Source organism: Marmota monax, unplaced genomic scaffold (genome assembly GCF_021218885.2).
Source record: "Marmota monax isolate L192 unplaced genomic scaffold, Marmota_monax_Labrador192_F-V1.1 WCK01_AAM20220418_F8-fsc00224, whole genome shotgun sequence".
Classification (NCBI taxonomy): domain Eukaryota; kingdom Metazoa; phylum Chordata; class Mammalia; order Rodentia; family Sciuridae; genus Marmota; species Marmota monax.
Window position 1 is genome coordinate 728,019 of NW_026693937.1, and position 15,003 is coordinate 743,021.

General features: G+C 42.4%; 2 protein-coding genes across 10 annotated transcripts in view; both read left to right on the plus strand.

The window, feature by feature from the left end:
• The window catches only part of Fgfr1 (fibroblast growth factor receptor 1), a 55,041-nt gene that overhangs the window by 10,657 nt on the left and 29,381 nt on the right, over window positions 1–15,003 (plus strand). The gene's annotated exons all lie outside the window — the stretch shown is intronic.
• On the plus strand, window positions 6–10,780 carry LOC124106271 (large ribosomal subunit protein eL43-like). Its single transcript, XM_058585434.1, has one exon. The coding sequence runs from the start codon at window positions 10,174–10,176 to the stop codon at window positions 10,507–10,509; it is 336 nt and encodes a 111-aa protein (XP_058441417.1). The 5' UTR covers window positions 6–10,173; the 3' UTR covers window positions 10,510–10,780.

The following is a 15,003-nucleotide window of genomic DNA, read 5'->3' on the forward strand; positions in this document are numbered from 1 at the left end:
TAAGGCAGTAGGCTGAAGGGTTGGCCCAGACCCCCGAGCCTTTGAACAGGCTGGGCTTGCATGGAGGTGATGTGGTTGGAGGTGATGTGATCAAGTAGGAAGGCTCCTTCTTAGGTGGAGCAAAGGGCTTCCTTCCTGTAGCAGAGATGCTTGGGATTCTTAGGCTGGTTGGGCCTGGTTATAAATCTAAATGACTTCATCAGAGGTTGGGGTTGTGAAGTCTGGTGACATCCATCCTGAGTTGATAAGATGAGGGGAAAAAATCTGATTGGCACCTAAGAGCTGGGTCTTTATCCTGGGTGGTATATAAAAATATATAATATATATATACAAACCGCTAGATGGTGCGACGGGGACCAAGTAGCCCATGAGTTTTGGTTTAGCATTTGAATTGTACAGCAAGGGACATTGTAGGATGTAAGAGTTTAATAATAGCCTCTGACTTATAAAAAATTGTTCCAGGGGCTGGAGTTGTAGCTCAGTTGGTAGAGCATTTGCCTTGCATGTAGGAGGCACCAGTTGCTGATCCTTAGTGCCACATAAAAACAAATAAATAAAATAAAGGTATTGTGTCTGTCTACAACTAAAAAATTATATATTTAAAAAAAATTGTTCCAAAGACACATCTTCTATAAGGGTTGGTGGTCATGATGACTGGCCTGCCATTTTGCCTTTCTTGAATGTGTCTCTCAGGCCCTGTTTGGGAGCCTGCTGAGTGGTTTGCTTTAGAGATGCCCTATTTGAGGGATTTCAAAGAGACTGGGAACTGGGAAGCAGGATGGAGCATAGAGACCTATAGTGTGTTGGAAATTCATAGAGATTATTAGTAAGACTTGCCCCCCTGCTCATGGGGTTTGCACAAGTTATGAAAATACCTATGGGAGATTACAAGTGCTGCATGCCTGATAGCTTTTGAGAGACTTTGTGAGAATTAATGTTTTGGCATTTGGGAGGACTTTGAGACTTGGTGACTGGTCACATAGAGAAAGTTGGCAAGCAGTAGATGAAAAGCTTGGGTGCTTATGATGTGGTGGCTGTATTTACAAGGCCATCAGTCTAGGCTATCAGGGACCCGTTTTAATGATGAGTGATGGGTGAGAGAACATGTCTAGTTACATGATGCTTGGAAGGAGCAGGGAAGGTTGTGTGAGACTTTCTGAAGGTGTAATAACTGGAGCAGGCATTCTGTAGGACCACAGGCAAGATCTGAGCAAGAGCATGCTGGAGACCCAAAGTGGGAGAGTTTATCTTTGCCCACAGGAGTTAACCATTAGGTAGAGACAAGTACAGAGAAATAAATGCAAAGTATACTGTGTTTAAATTACACATTGGAGTTATAATAAAATGCAGTGGGGGGGTTAGGGTTGTGGCTCAGTGGTAGAGTGCTTGCCTCGCACGTGTGAGGCATGGGGTTCGATCCTGAGCACCACATAAAAATAAATAAAGGTATTGTGTCCATCTACAACTAAAACAATGTTAAAAAAAAAAAAAAAGCAGTGGGAATGCAGAGGAAGAGAGGAGCACAGATCATCTGAGATGGGTAAAAAGTAGGGGTCTGGGAGAGAGAAGTAAAGGGCTTTCTGTGGAACAGCATGAGTGAGGGTACAGAGGCATAAGATAAAATTGAGAATAGTTTGCCTTTTGGTTAAATAGTTATGGGAAATAATACCTCGGAAAATTAGATTTGGCTACCATATGAAAGGCTTCCATATGCCTCGCTAAGGAAACTGTACTTAAAATGGGTAGGTGCTGGAAAATTTGAAAAATTTAGTGACATGTTCCAGCTTTCAGAAATTGAATTTGGCCATTGAATTTGGACAGATGGGAGGAAGAGGTTAGTTAGGTGGACCTGTTTTCATCTTGCTCTGCCACGTGATGGCTGCATTAACTTCCTTTGCCAAATTCGAACACAGTAAGCCTTAGTTTTGCCCATCTATAAAATGGGAAGGGTAAAAAAGGATTGAATGCAATAATCCAAATAAAGCACGTAGATGGAAAGTGTTAGCATTTATTACTGCTGCGGCCTCTGTTGACAGAAAGACTAGTTAGGAAGGTTGTTTTGAATGTCTAGTTGGAGTGAGATCCGGAAGTAGGATGGGGGCTGTAAGATTGTAAAGGAAGGAAAAAAAGTAAAGACCCTCCAGAAATAGAACCTAGGGGTTTCAGTCGGTAGAATAGCAGCTCTAGATGACTAGAGACAAGACAAGATGAAAGTAAGGGAGTGAATCCGCGTGTGGGAGGTTACGGGGAGCAGAGAAGATGGTGACCAGCCACTGTGTAGCAGGGGAGTCCAGGAACAAGGAGGACACGGATGAGGGTTGAGAATGTGCTTTTATGATGGACCCTGAAGCATTTTCTTTTTCCTTTTTTTAACTTTCTCCAAGACTCTTTGCAGCCCAAGAATGGAGATTAGAGAAAATGAATTCATACAAATCTTTGGCCTAGTCACTTGAAGGCCGGAAGAGGGTGTGGAGCAGGGAAATGTGAGCTAAAGGAGATTTAGATGGGCTGTGGGGCTGGAGGAGGAGGGTCATTGAAGCTGCTGGTGGTGGATCCTATCTAGGAAAGGAAACAGGCAGGGATGGAGGATAGAGCCAGGGATCTGAAGGTCTTGATGAGGACAAAGTACAAGCTCTGAGAATAGAGGGAGGAAGAGAGGGGGATGGGGGCTGTTGGGAAGCTGTAGGCAGTCAGGACTGAGCTTATAAAAACGTTAACTTAATTGAGGTATAATTTATGTAACATAAAGTGTGTTGATTGTAAGTGTATGGTTTCACGTGTTTTGTTGGTTTGTTTTTGTTTTTTGGTACCTGGGATGGAACTCAGGGCACTTGACCACCGAGCCACATCCCCAGCCCTATTTTGTATTTTATTTTGAGACAGGGTCTCCCCGAGTTGCTTGGCGCCTCGCTGTTGCTGAGGCTGGCTTTGAACTTGCGACCCTCCTGCCTCAGCCTCCTGAGCTGTTCAGATTATAGGCATGCACCACCGCACCCGGCTCCATGTGTTTTTATAGAATGTGTGTGTATACCATGTAACTACTACCTCAGCGAAGATATAGAACATTTTCATCACCCCTCACCGTGCCCCTCTTCAGTCAGTCCCTGGGCAACCTCTAATCTACTTTCTTTCACCATAGGTTAGTTTTTCCTGTTTTAGAATTTCATATGATAAAATTACATGCTGAGTGTGTATTCACCCGTTGATGGCCATTTCGGTCATGGGGCATTAGTCTGTTTTCAGTTGTTATAGCAAAAGACCTGAAATTGGATACTTATAAAGAAAAGAAGTTTGTTTACCTCATGGTTTTGGAGGCTGAAAGTCGAAGATCAGGCCGCCCATATATTTAGCCTCAGGTGATGGCCCACCTTGCAGTATCACTACATGGAGGGTGGGTCACCAGGGGAGTGTATATAAGAGAGATCATATGGTGAGATAGGGAGACCAGGGAGGGGCCTCTTTTTATTAACAAGTCTCCAGGGAACTTACAGGTTTCATGAGAACTACATTTAATCCCTTATGAAAGCAGTGACCTTCACTAAGCCCCACCTCTTAAAGGTATTCAACCTTTCAATATTGTCACTCTGGAAGCCAACCTGCCAACACATGAATTATAGCAGTTATGAACAATTTTGGCCATTTTTAATAAAACTACTGTGTTCTGAACATTCATGCACAAGTCTTTATGTTTTTTCTTGACTACCTTCATTTTGATTTCAAGTGCACTTCTTCTTTTTTTCTTTCTTTAATAGTAATGGAGATTTAGCTCAGAGCTAGTCTACCACTGAGGTACATTTCCAGCCCTTTTTAATTTTATTTTGAGACAGTGTCTTACTAAGTTGTGAGGCTGGCCTCTAAATTTGCCATCCTCCTGCCTAAGCCTCTCAAGTCTAGGGGATTACAAGCATGCACCGCCACACCTGGCTTTGACTCCACTTCTTACTCCCTGTTGACTGTTGGGACAGTTTTCTCTGCCTTTCTATAAACTCTGTTAATAATGAATATGTGCTCATAAGGTCATTGTAAAGATCAAATGAGACTGTCTGCACAGCTCTTACACAGAGCCTGGTACACAGTAATAAATGGCTGTTCTTAGTCCATTTTCCCAGGACCCAGGAGTCTACCCCATATGGTAAGGGACATGTGGTCTCCTGGGGCAACTTGGAATGGCCTAGGATGTAACAGTGGAAAGCCATGGGACTTGGAGAACAAGTCTGGTGAAGGAAGTCCCTTCCTAGTGTGGCACTTTTATCCCTCACGAGCTCTGTGGTACGGCACACTGCCCTGCCGTGTCAGAGAACAGCTGTGACTGTGACGGGTTAAGAGAAAACATATCTTCATGCTTTGTGAACTTTAGGGAACTTTACAAATGTTAGATATATTGTATAGTCTTGGCCCTACTGGTTATTAAATAATGCTGCTATTGTCCTCAAAAAACACTATAATCTGTGTATAAAGGATTTGTCCCTAAACTGAAAGCAGACTACCCCAAACCCTGCCTGCATTGAAACCTTTTTCCCCCATTGGAAAGGCTTTGTGCTGTAAGTGTGTGTGGTGTGTGTGTGTGTGTGTGTGTGTGTTGGCAGCCCCTCCCCCAGCTGAATGCAATACTAGCAGTCTGCAAATGCTCCTAAGGGACTGGGGAGGGCCTGGAGTTTCTGGCTGTCCTTGGAAAGTTGATTTAATAAGGGTTCCAGGAAAACCAACCTCCCTCCTTCCCTCTCCCTCTCCTTCCCATTCTCTCGTGTGCCATCTTACCAAATACAAGCTTGTTTCAGATCAGGCTTTGAGGTTTGCGGGTGGACTGAAGCTGGATCACAGGCTGAGGGGTAGAATACCCCTTTCAGAAGATAAGCACCAGCTTGAAAGACATTCTGAGCTTGAGGTGGGCTGTTTCCATTTGTTTTTTCCTCCTAGAATAGGACTTGAGGGGAACTGTGAGTGGGTTCATCCAAAACTGCCTGCAAGGCCACTTTGGGGACTTCTGCCTGCCCCCACTTCAGCAGTCATGTGGGTTAAACATCCCAGACCCCCTGTGGTACAGGACATATAGTGTGTGAGACTTGCAGTCTCCAAATACTTGCTTCCATCCACAGAAACCTGCAACTCATAAGCGATTTAATGGGCTGAGGTTTTACAGCTCCTCCCACCCACCCAGATTTGAAGGAATCTGGTGGTTGGTTGAATGGGGGAGAGGTTACATTTAATGGAAAAGCTCTATGTTTCCATTTCTGGCTGCAAGTCCCCCTGCATGCCATGTGTGTACCACAGAACAGGTCTTTGTCTCTGTGTTCTGCAGAAACCTGTACCCATGGCTGCGGGTAGTGCCAGAACCATGAACCAGTCCTCAAGTTGTAGGGTCCTGGCAACTCTCCCACCCCACAGGGGTTCTGCAGCTGCCTTTAGTCCAAAGGGGTGTGCATTTCAGCTGAGCTACAGCAGGAGTCTCAGATAGGTACCAGGGGGTGTCCCAATATAAGACATGCTGTGATTCCGCAGGCTGCAGCTGATTGGCCTGAAGATCAGTGTCCCAAAGCTGCCCTGGAACACTTGGAGGATGTGCCCCCACTCCACCTCATCCCCAGCATAATTTCTTCTTGTGAAAAGAACCTGTTTGCTTCTAATTCACACTGAATGGCAAGAGGAATTCCAGAAGGCTAGTGGAATTACTTAGAGCAAAAGGTGATGTTGAATGACCCACTTGAGAACAAGGACAGGGGATTTAGGTCTGTAGAAATCCACCAGTGCTCTAAGCTACCAGGTTTCCCTCAGGATCTACTGTGTCCCATGCCTGCCTCCCCAGAGAGGAGGCTGTTTGCAAGTGTTAGTTAGGGCAGGGCTGGGAGGACCCAGCAGCTCTCAGCAGAGTGTGAGAGAATGTGAGGGTGCTCACGTGTCCTGCTTGACCACACTGGGTAGAGCTCAGCCACTCCAGGGCTGTGTTCTTGGCTCTGGCTTCTGCATTGCTACACCATTAGCTTCACTGATTTTCCACTCTGGCTTTGCCAGCCCACTCCCCGAAGTCAGGGAGGAGGAATTTCTCAGGGAAGAACAAATGGCTATCCAGAGGGGTGGGGGAAGGGAGGGAGCCCAAACAAAGAATCCATGATTCTTTGTCCATGACTCTGTCACCTGGTTTCTGTGACTGCCTGGAGTCTGGGGTAGGCAGGAAGGTGTCAGGGATTCTTCTCAAGCCTTCGCGTAGAGATGGGAAAATGGGTCCACAGGGTTTGTCCAGCCAGGGTGTTTGCTTCTGGTCAGGCAATCAGTGAGTGACTGTCTAGGTGGTGATGGATGGCCTTGGGAGAAGTGAGTTCTGGGGAGTCATTATCCAGAAGGGTGAGGTCCAGGGTCAGAGAGCCTGACCAGCAGCTGCGCCCTGTTTTTATAATGCCTCATTCCTCTGGGGCTACCGCGGCCTCAGGCTCCCCCTGTAGACACCACCTTTGCCTCCTTCTTCCTTCCCTGAAGCCTGGAAATGAAACAACTGTTTTCCTGCTGACCGGGGGAGGTCCAGCTGCTCTCCTTCCTTCCCCTGGACTCTTAAATTCAGCTGCCCAGGCCTCCCTGTTCATTCAGGGAGGGTGGACCATTCATTCACAGACTTAGACACTTCTTTCTGCCCAACCTGTCCCCACTCCTCTGAAACTGAAAGTTAATTGCCCTACCTGGCCTCCTAAGAACCTGGGGCAGATCCCAAACCATTTCCTTTTAGGAGAATTCCTTCTGGAATCTGAGCTGCTCCTGACCTTGGGGATTTTCTCAGACTTCCAGCTATCAGTGGCCAAGTAGGGACCCTCCCCCCACGTACACAGTAGGTGTATTGCCAGCATAGTAGCATTAAGCTTGAGCATCTGTCCCCTGGTTTCCACTCTCCTGACTCTTAGCTCACAAAAACTAATCACTCACCTTTCTCCTTTGCCAAAGAGGGTGTCCGCTGCCTTTGTTTAAAGGTTTGTGTCATGCACACTGAGGAAGGCTGGGATGAGGGGTCTGCCCATTTAGTTACAGGGAACAACAAAGATCTGCTTGGGAAACTCCATGCTCTCTCCTAATCCCCCATGTTGTCCAGGTCAAATCTGTACGGTTTGTGTACAGTAGGTGGATATTGGGATAGCAGGCCCTGTCCTGGGCACATAGGTGTATTAAGCCTCAAGTGGTCGTGAGAGGGTCAAAGAGTTCAAGAAAGAGTGGGCTTAATGGTTATGAGCTTGAGCAGGGAAAAAGGGCACGAGACAGTAACGTGGAAGTTTTAAGTGTTAATCAACAAAGAAAACTGAATTCAGAGCTTACCCCTTCCTGTTTTCACTGGGATTGAAAACTAACCTCTGGCTAAGGATTCATTCCTTCATTAATTTTTTTTAACCCATTCATTCATTCATCTGGCCAAATAAGTTTCCCCCCCCCCCCCCCCCCGCTTTTTTTTACTACAACATACACTTTATATGTAACCTTTGTTCAGTCAGAAATGGAAATTATTTACCCAATTTAACCAGTGTTCAGACAGAACTGGCCGTCCTTATCCTTTTCTCCTTTTCACATTTTGTAATCCCTACTCAATTCTTGGCCTAAGGTTAACTTGAGTTTGAGTTAAGACCTAGTTTAAGGGACATATTCTTCTTGGCATCTTCCCCTGTTCACTCCTTGCTTTTTTTTGTTTTGTTTTTAATAATCAATCTAGCACAGACTTTATTCTGCCTCACGTTTTTGGTGTGTATACTAGAGATTGAACCCAGGACCTCACACCTACTAGACAAGCACTCTACCATTGAACTAAATCCCTAGTCCTTGCTCAAATTTTTTTTTTTTTTTTTTTTTTTTTTTTAAGTTTTTGGGTTTTGTCTGTTTGCAGTGTCAGAGATTGAACCTTGGGATTCATGCATGCTAAGCATATGCTGTACCTTTGAGCCATACCCCAGCCCTTGGAGTTTTTAATGTTTGATAACTCCTCTCAAAGTTCTGTGCAATTAGCAAGAATATTGTTCTTTTAAAACATTCTTATTTTGATATGTAGTCTGAGTTCATTGTAGAAAATACAGAAAACCTATAATCCTAGCTACTAAGGAAGCTGAGGCAGGAGGATCACAAGTTGGAGGGTAGCCTCAGCAACTAAGCAAGACCCTATCTCAAAGTAAAAAATAAAAATGACTGGGATGTAGCTCAGTGGTAATATTACACCCTGTTCCCCCAATTTAATCCCTAGTACGAAAAAAAGAAAGAAAGAAAAACTTACACTCCCATCGTCCAAAAATGATTATTTTTTTAAAGACTTTTTTCTTGCCTTTATACAAACTTTCAGAAATGGACTTATACTATATGTACTGATTTATAATTTAAGTCTATATTTATTGTCATACAGAAAAGCTTTTCATCGTGCCTGATAACTACTTAGTATTCCATTGTGAGTATACAAAATTTGTTTATCTTGTCCTCTACTTTGGGAGTAACTTAGGTTATTTCCAGTAATTTGCACTTGAGTGAACATACTGTTACAAATAAAATTTGTTCATGTATCAAAGGGTAGTTACATTTTAAATGTTTTGATATCATCACTATACCAAACTGCCCCCCAGAAAGGTTGTACCAGTGAAAATCTTTTTGAAAGCGGGGCTAGGGGTACTCGCCAGTATGCACAACGCCCTGGGTTCCATCATCATAATAATTAATAGTAAGCATCTTTATACTGCATGGTTTACATTTTTACATCTTTATAATGAACCCATGGACACAAGGTTCATGCCCATGATCAGCTTGAGATTATTTAACCTTAGTTTGAAGTTCAGGAAATTAAGTAACTTCTCAAAGATTGTATAGTTGGAGAGGGGTGGCATGAGGTTTCAAATTCCGGTAGGTCTGATGACATTTTTTTCCTACTCTATTGCTCTCCATACCTATTGGATTCCCCACAAAATTGAGACAGAACACCTTTTGAACATCCCTGCATGAGGCAAGAGAACTATAAGTTCAAGACCAACCTGGGCAATTTAATGAGACCTTATCTCAAAAAATAAAGGGAGCTGGGGATGTAGCTCAGTGGTGGAGTGTTCTTGGTTTCAATCCCTAATACCACAAAAAAATAAAATAAAAAGAGATTTAAAAAATAATAATAATATTAAAAAATAACAAAAATAAACATTGCTGGCTTAGTTCCCCTTATCTCACAGGAATCTGACTTCTCTCTTTGAGATGTTTGCCTTGAGCCATTTCTCCTGTGACATTCTGTTCTGTACTGTGAGGTTCCACATCAGTCACAAGTCTGTGAGCTGCCCTAATGATAGTGGTTCCCTAGCATGGAATAATCAACGGAACAAAACTCTTTCTTTTCCACAGTAGCCACAGACCTCATACTTGGGAGAGATCTAGGATCAGAGATGCTCAAGTGTCAGATACCACACCTGAGTTTTTTTGTAGGTCACACTTAGTCCGGAATGCAGCAGTATTGCCTAGACACAAAAACTACATAGATGTAAACTGGGTGCAATGGTACACACCTGTAATCCCAGCAGCTTGGGAAGGTGAGGCAGGAGGATCAAGGGTTCAAAGCCACCCTCAGCAATTTAGTGAGGCCCTAAGCAACTCAGTGAAACTGTAAATAAGTACAAAAAAGGGCTGGGGATGTGGCTTAGTGGTTAAGTGCCCTGAGTTCAATCCCTGGTACCAAAAAAAACAAACAAAAAAATCTACCTAGATTTCTTTTAAAGCAGTTTGATGGATGGAAATAAATATGTCAGAAGGTTCATAAAGGCTGGGGTTTAGGATTTTTTTTTTTTTAAGGCTACAGTGTGATTTTTCTTTAAGTGCAAAAACTGGGGTGGGGGAGGTCTAAAATTTTGTTTTTCTTAGTGTTTATATTTAACAAATTAATGTATAAACAAAATTTTATATTACAAGGTAGTACCACAGAATAATTACAGGATTTTAAAGGTACATATCAATTTGTGGTACACTATTCGTAGTGCCCTAGGAATAGACACCAGACCTGTTGAAAGTTAGGGAATGTTTTCCTCTGGTTCTGTCAGTTGGTACCATCCATGTAACCTTTTGGGAAGAAACAGTAAAAGTCTTGTAGACCTTTCCTGAATGCTTGAGTGAGCCGTCCTACCCCTACCCTCACTATGTATGGGTCAGGACCAGCCCCAGCCAGCATTAATCTTAATAACACAAATACAATAAATGACTCATTTAAGAAATAGTATCCACTCTTCGGTCTCAGGCCTAAGTCGCGGTGACAGGGCTAAACGCACTAAGAAAGTCGGAATCGTTAGTAAATATGGGACCCGCTACAGTGCCTCCCTCTGGAAAATGGTGAAGAAAATTGAAATCAGCCAGCACACCGAGTACACATGTTCCTTCTGTGGCAAAACCAAGATAAAGAGATGGACTGTGGGGATCTGGCACTGTGGTCCCTGCATGAAAACAGTGGCTGGTGGCGCCTGGACCTACAACACCACTTCTGCTGTCACAGTCAAGTCTGCAATCAGAAGGCTGAAGGAATTGAAAGACCAGTAGAAAGTTCTACCATATAGCAAAATTCTGGTTTGTTGTTAATTGTATTAACTGGATGTTCTGATGTGAATTGTGTTAATATTGCCTTTTCAAAAGAGGTTTGTAAATTGAAGCCCTTCTAATTTGAATTGGAAAATTTTGCTGAGATGGGTTATTGTAATTCAGGTGTTTTTTCCCTCAATAGTCAGATGATAATGGCATGAAACTAAGTCTTACAGCTTAGGTATATACTTAGCTTTTTTTTTTTTAAACCACTGTTCAACTACTCAGAAGATACATTTGACATATTGTACAAAATTTGTTTTAAAGGTAAAATATGCTAAAATACACAAAGGATATACATTAAAAAAAAAGAAGAAGAAGTAGTATCCAATGTTGTTAAAATGCAGACCTTTGCAGGGCAAGGGCCCAGGGATCAGCATTTTAAGTTCCCAGGTGATATCAATATTGTTAATTCTTGAACTACAACAGCTAAAGTGTAGACTTCAACTTGAATATAATTACATAATATTTTCTAGATGGTAAAAAATAAAAAGGTGCAAAAGAAAAAATAGAAGTAATATTCAAAGCCCACATCAAATAAAGACATTAGACCCTAGATTATATGAGGACATACGAAATGACATAGGATAGCCTCTTCTCAAAGGAAAGGTGTAAATTGACTGCTGTACGCTATAGTATACATAATAGTGTGTATACACACACAGAGTTGGGTGTCCCTTTGATGTCAGTATGTTCTGAGAGGTGCACGGTTAGGAGATTTTTGTGGTAGTGGGACCATCATAGAGTGCTTACACAAACCTATGTAGCACAGCCTCCCACAGTCACAGGACAATTAATGTGTGCATCTATGTACATGGTGTAGCCCACTACTCCTGTGGCTGTGATGAGTGAGATGACACGATTTAAATGAAGCACAAGAGAAAATGATGGAGTCAAGACACAGAAAACATGAGCTATATGAGGCTGCTGCTGGCATAATGCCGCCAGCAGCATTAAATATGAAAAGTAAGCTTTTTATATTTAACTAGAATGAATATACACTAAAATAACAATTAAAAGTGTATTATCATAAACCATAAACCAGTTAATTATCATTATTAAATATTATATACTGTATATAATTGGATGTGCTATATGACTAGCAGCACAGTAAGTTTGTTATACCAGCTTCTCTACAAATACATGAATGATGTGTTACTCTGTGACTTGAGACTGACATAATGACACTGGAAATTGGAATTTTTCAGCTCAGTTATAATCTTATGGGACCACTGTCGTATGTGGCTTATTATTGACCAAAACATTATACAGAGCATGACTTTATATCTCTCTGTCTCTTTCTATGTGTATATACATTGATGCACCTTGACTTATAGTGGGGTTACATCCTGTTAACCCATTCTAAGTTAAATGCATTTAATACTGCTAAGCTACCTAACATCGTAGCTTAACTTACTTAGCTGACCTTAAACATGCTTAGAACACTTACATTAGCCTGCAAAATCATCTAACACAAAGCCTGTTTTATAATAAAGTGTCTAATATCTCATATCACTTATAAAATATCTATCCAAACTGACATGAGGAATACAGTATACTATAGAGTATCAATTATTTACCTGAAGCTGCAGCTCACTGTTGATGCCCAGTGTAGGGCATGTCGGAAAACAGATAAAACTCAAAACACAGTTTCAACTAAATGTGTATCACTTTCTTCCTACAGATAAGTTGAAAAATCTTAAATTGAAACATTGTAACTTGGAGACTGTGTGTGTATTTACATATATATGTGTAAATATATATACATATATATATACACATATACAGATGTCTTGGACATATTAATACTTTTTAAGTAGATGATTTCACAAGTAGGTTGCAACCCATTGTTATTTTTTAAAAAGATATCTAAAAATTCTAATTTTAAAAAGGAAAAGCTGTTGGGGTACTGTGGCACCTACCTATAATTCCAGCAACTTGGGAGGCTGAAGCAAGAGATCACAAGTTCGACGTCAGCCTCAACAACTTAGTGAAAACCTGCCTCAAAATAAAAAATAAATAAAAAGGGCTGGAGATGTTGCTCAGTGGTAGAGTGCCCCTGGGTTCCATCTCTAGTACCAAAAAGAAAAAGAAACTGGGAAGGAAGGAAGAAAAAAAAAAGCAAAGCTAGGAAGACAAAGAAAATCAACGAGAAACAGTTTGTGCTACCATGTAGTAAACTCTTACCTCACACGGTACAGTGGTCCTTAGATTTTCCTGGTTCAGTGTTCCCTGGAGGGCATGTTAAAGCACATCACTACATTTGGTCCTCCTGATTCTGAAAAAGGGCCCAACCTTGGTGACTAACAAGTTCCCAGATTGATGCTGCTGCCACCAGTCCTGGGATCCACACTTTGAGAATCTCTAAATTCAATTCATTCCCATACCCAGAAAGTCTATATGCTAGGCATTGTTGCCATTTAGCAGCTTAGGAGACTGGCTCAAAGTCTCAAAACTTGCTAAGGTTCAACAGCTAATAGATTGGTGGAGTGGTTCAGGATCAGGTCTTTGCCAAACCAATGCCTACTGCTCTAACCCCTGTGCTGGGAAGAGGTGAATGAAGATGGAACTTTGGAGGTTCTGGGAGGAGAAAGGCATGATAGGCTGGAAAATGGGGAGAGGTGGGAGAAGATGAGTACTTTCACCTTGGAGGGCTGCGTGGGGGAGACTGGAATAGGGAAGTGTTCTAGAAGCCATCCTAGGAAGGAAAGAGACCCTCTTCCTGGAACACCCTCCTGCATTAAGTCCATTATCATTATCTTTGGGATGCATATTCTCCACCCCTTTAGGAATCTGCTCCTTTATGGTCAAACTTGAGGGTTTATTTTTGGAATCAAGTTTTTTTCCTTTGCTGTTAGGAATTAGCCTTTGAACTTAGAATAAAATTCACCCCTTGATGTCCAAAACTTATGATTTGTTGTTTGAATGGTCAAAACCCTATTAATGCCTGAGAGGTATGGTTGGAAGTCGTCTTTATTTTATCAGGGTAGCCCTTCTTTGTTATCCACAAATTCCCAATGCATTTGAAAAATTTATTGACCTATCTTTTCTCATGGGATTGTATTCCATCAGCATCAAAAAAGGATCGTGAAGTGAATTCTTGAGTAATACTGAGTTTTCTGCTAGTCTTAGAAGAGATGAATATGAGAAGCATTTATTGAAGGTGCTGGTGGCCAGAGTTCTGTGACCAAAACAGATTCCCTTTTCTTAAAGGACAGTTACGTGGAGAGACAGTTCCCTCCCCCATCATCAGTGTGCTCTTGGTTGGGGGCAGGTGGGGAAGTCAGTGGATGACACTCCTCCATCCAGCAAGGCCCTCCCTGTTGGAACCCAGGACATTGGTTAGAGCTGGAAGGAAACTTTTCAAGTCAGCCTCCTCATTTCACAGAGCATGAAGCTGTCAAGGAAGGTGACTTGCCTGGGGTCACATGGTTAGAGCTAAGGTTAGCCAGTGGAGTGATTCTACTCTGCTGCATCCAGCCAGTGACAGCCACCTGTGTGGCTCAAGCTGAGTTGGGGACTAAATGGTTTCTGCAAAAGACCTCTCTTCCCCAGGATTCTAGTGGTCCTGGATCCCTGTGGAAGCAAAGGCACATAGACACCAGGTTCATTCTTCTATGTGCTCTACCTGAAAGCCATAATATCCTAAGTAGAAAAACCCAGAAACTATGTGTTTAATTCTTAAAACAGAGTAAAATGCTCATCTTTGATGGCTGTGTGCATGAGAGAAGGAGGCTAAATGATGAATACCTGGTATGTGGAAGATGGCATATAAATGAAGCAACTTCTGGGTTTCCACAGGCCTGGAAATCTGTGAAACTGACCCTTGGTCCCATATTTTTAGATTTAGGACCAGTATAATTCCCCTCCTAATATTTTGAAGCCCATGTAGGGTTCTCAATTTATTTTACTGAGTGAGCACATTTTTAATAAGCTATTGGTGTCTACCCCCATCACCATTTAATTATTTTTATTGGGGTAAAACATACATAACATGAAATACACCAGTTTATCCATTGTCAAGGGTACAGTTGTGTGGTATTGTTTGTTCACATTGTTGTGCAGCCATCACTACCATTCCGCTAGAACTTAATTGACATACCTATTAATCAGCGCCTCCTTCTCCTGTCCCTCAGCCCCTTGAACCATCATCTATATTATGTCATTTTAAGAGGATGTTTTATCACTTTTATTCTCTTAAAGTGAAAATAAGAGCTTTTTTTGTGTGTGTGGGGAGGGGGGTTCTGCTGAGAATGGAACCCATGTTAGACAAGCTCACTACCACTGAGCCCCACCCCCAGCCAAGGCCATTTCTTTACATTGAGAAAAATGTTACTTTAGGAAGAAATCATTTCTTTCCCCACCTGGGAGTGGGCCTTAGGCAGGGCTCTGACCCAGGCCACCCAGAACCACCATCACAGGATTGAGACCTGATGGGGGTGTGGGGCTGGCAGA

Bases quoted from the DNA above. Each gene is read 5' to 3' on its own strand.
- LOC124106271 (XM_058585434.1), top strand. From the start codon at position 10,174: ATGACTCATTTAAGAAATAGTATCCACTCTTCGGTCTCAGGCCTAAGT.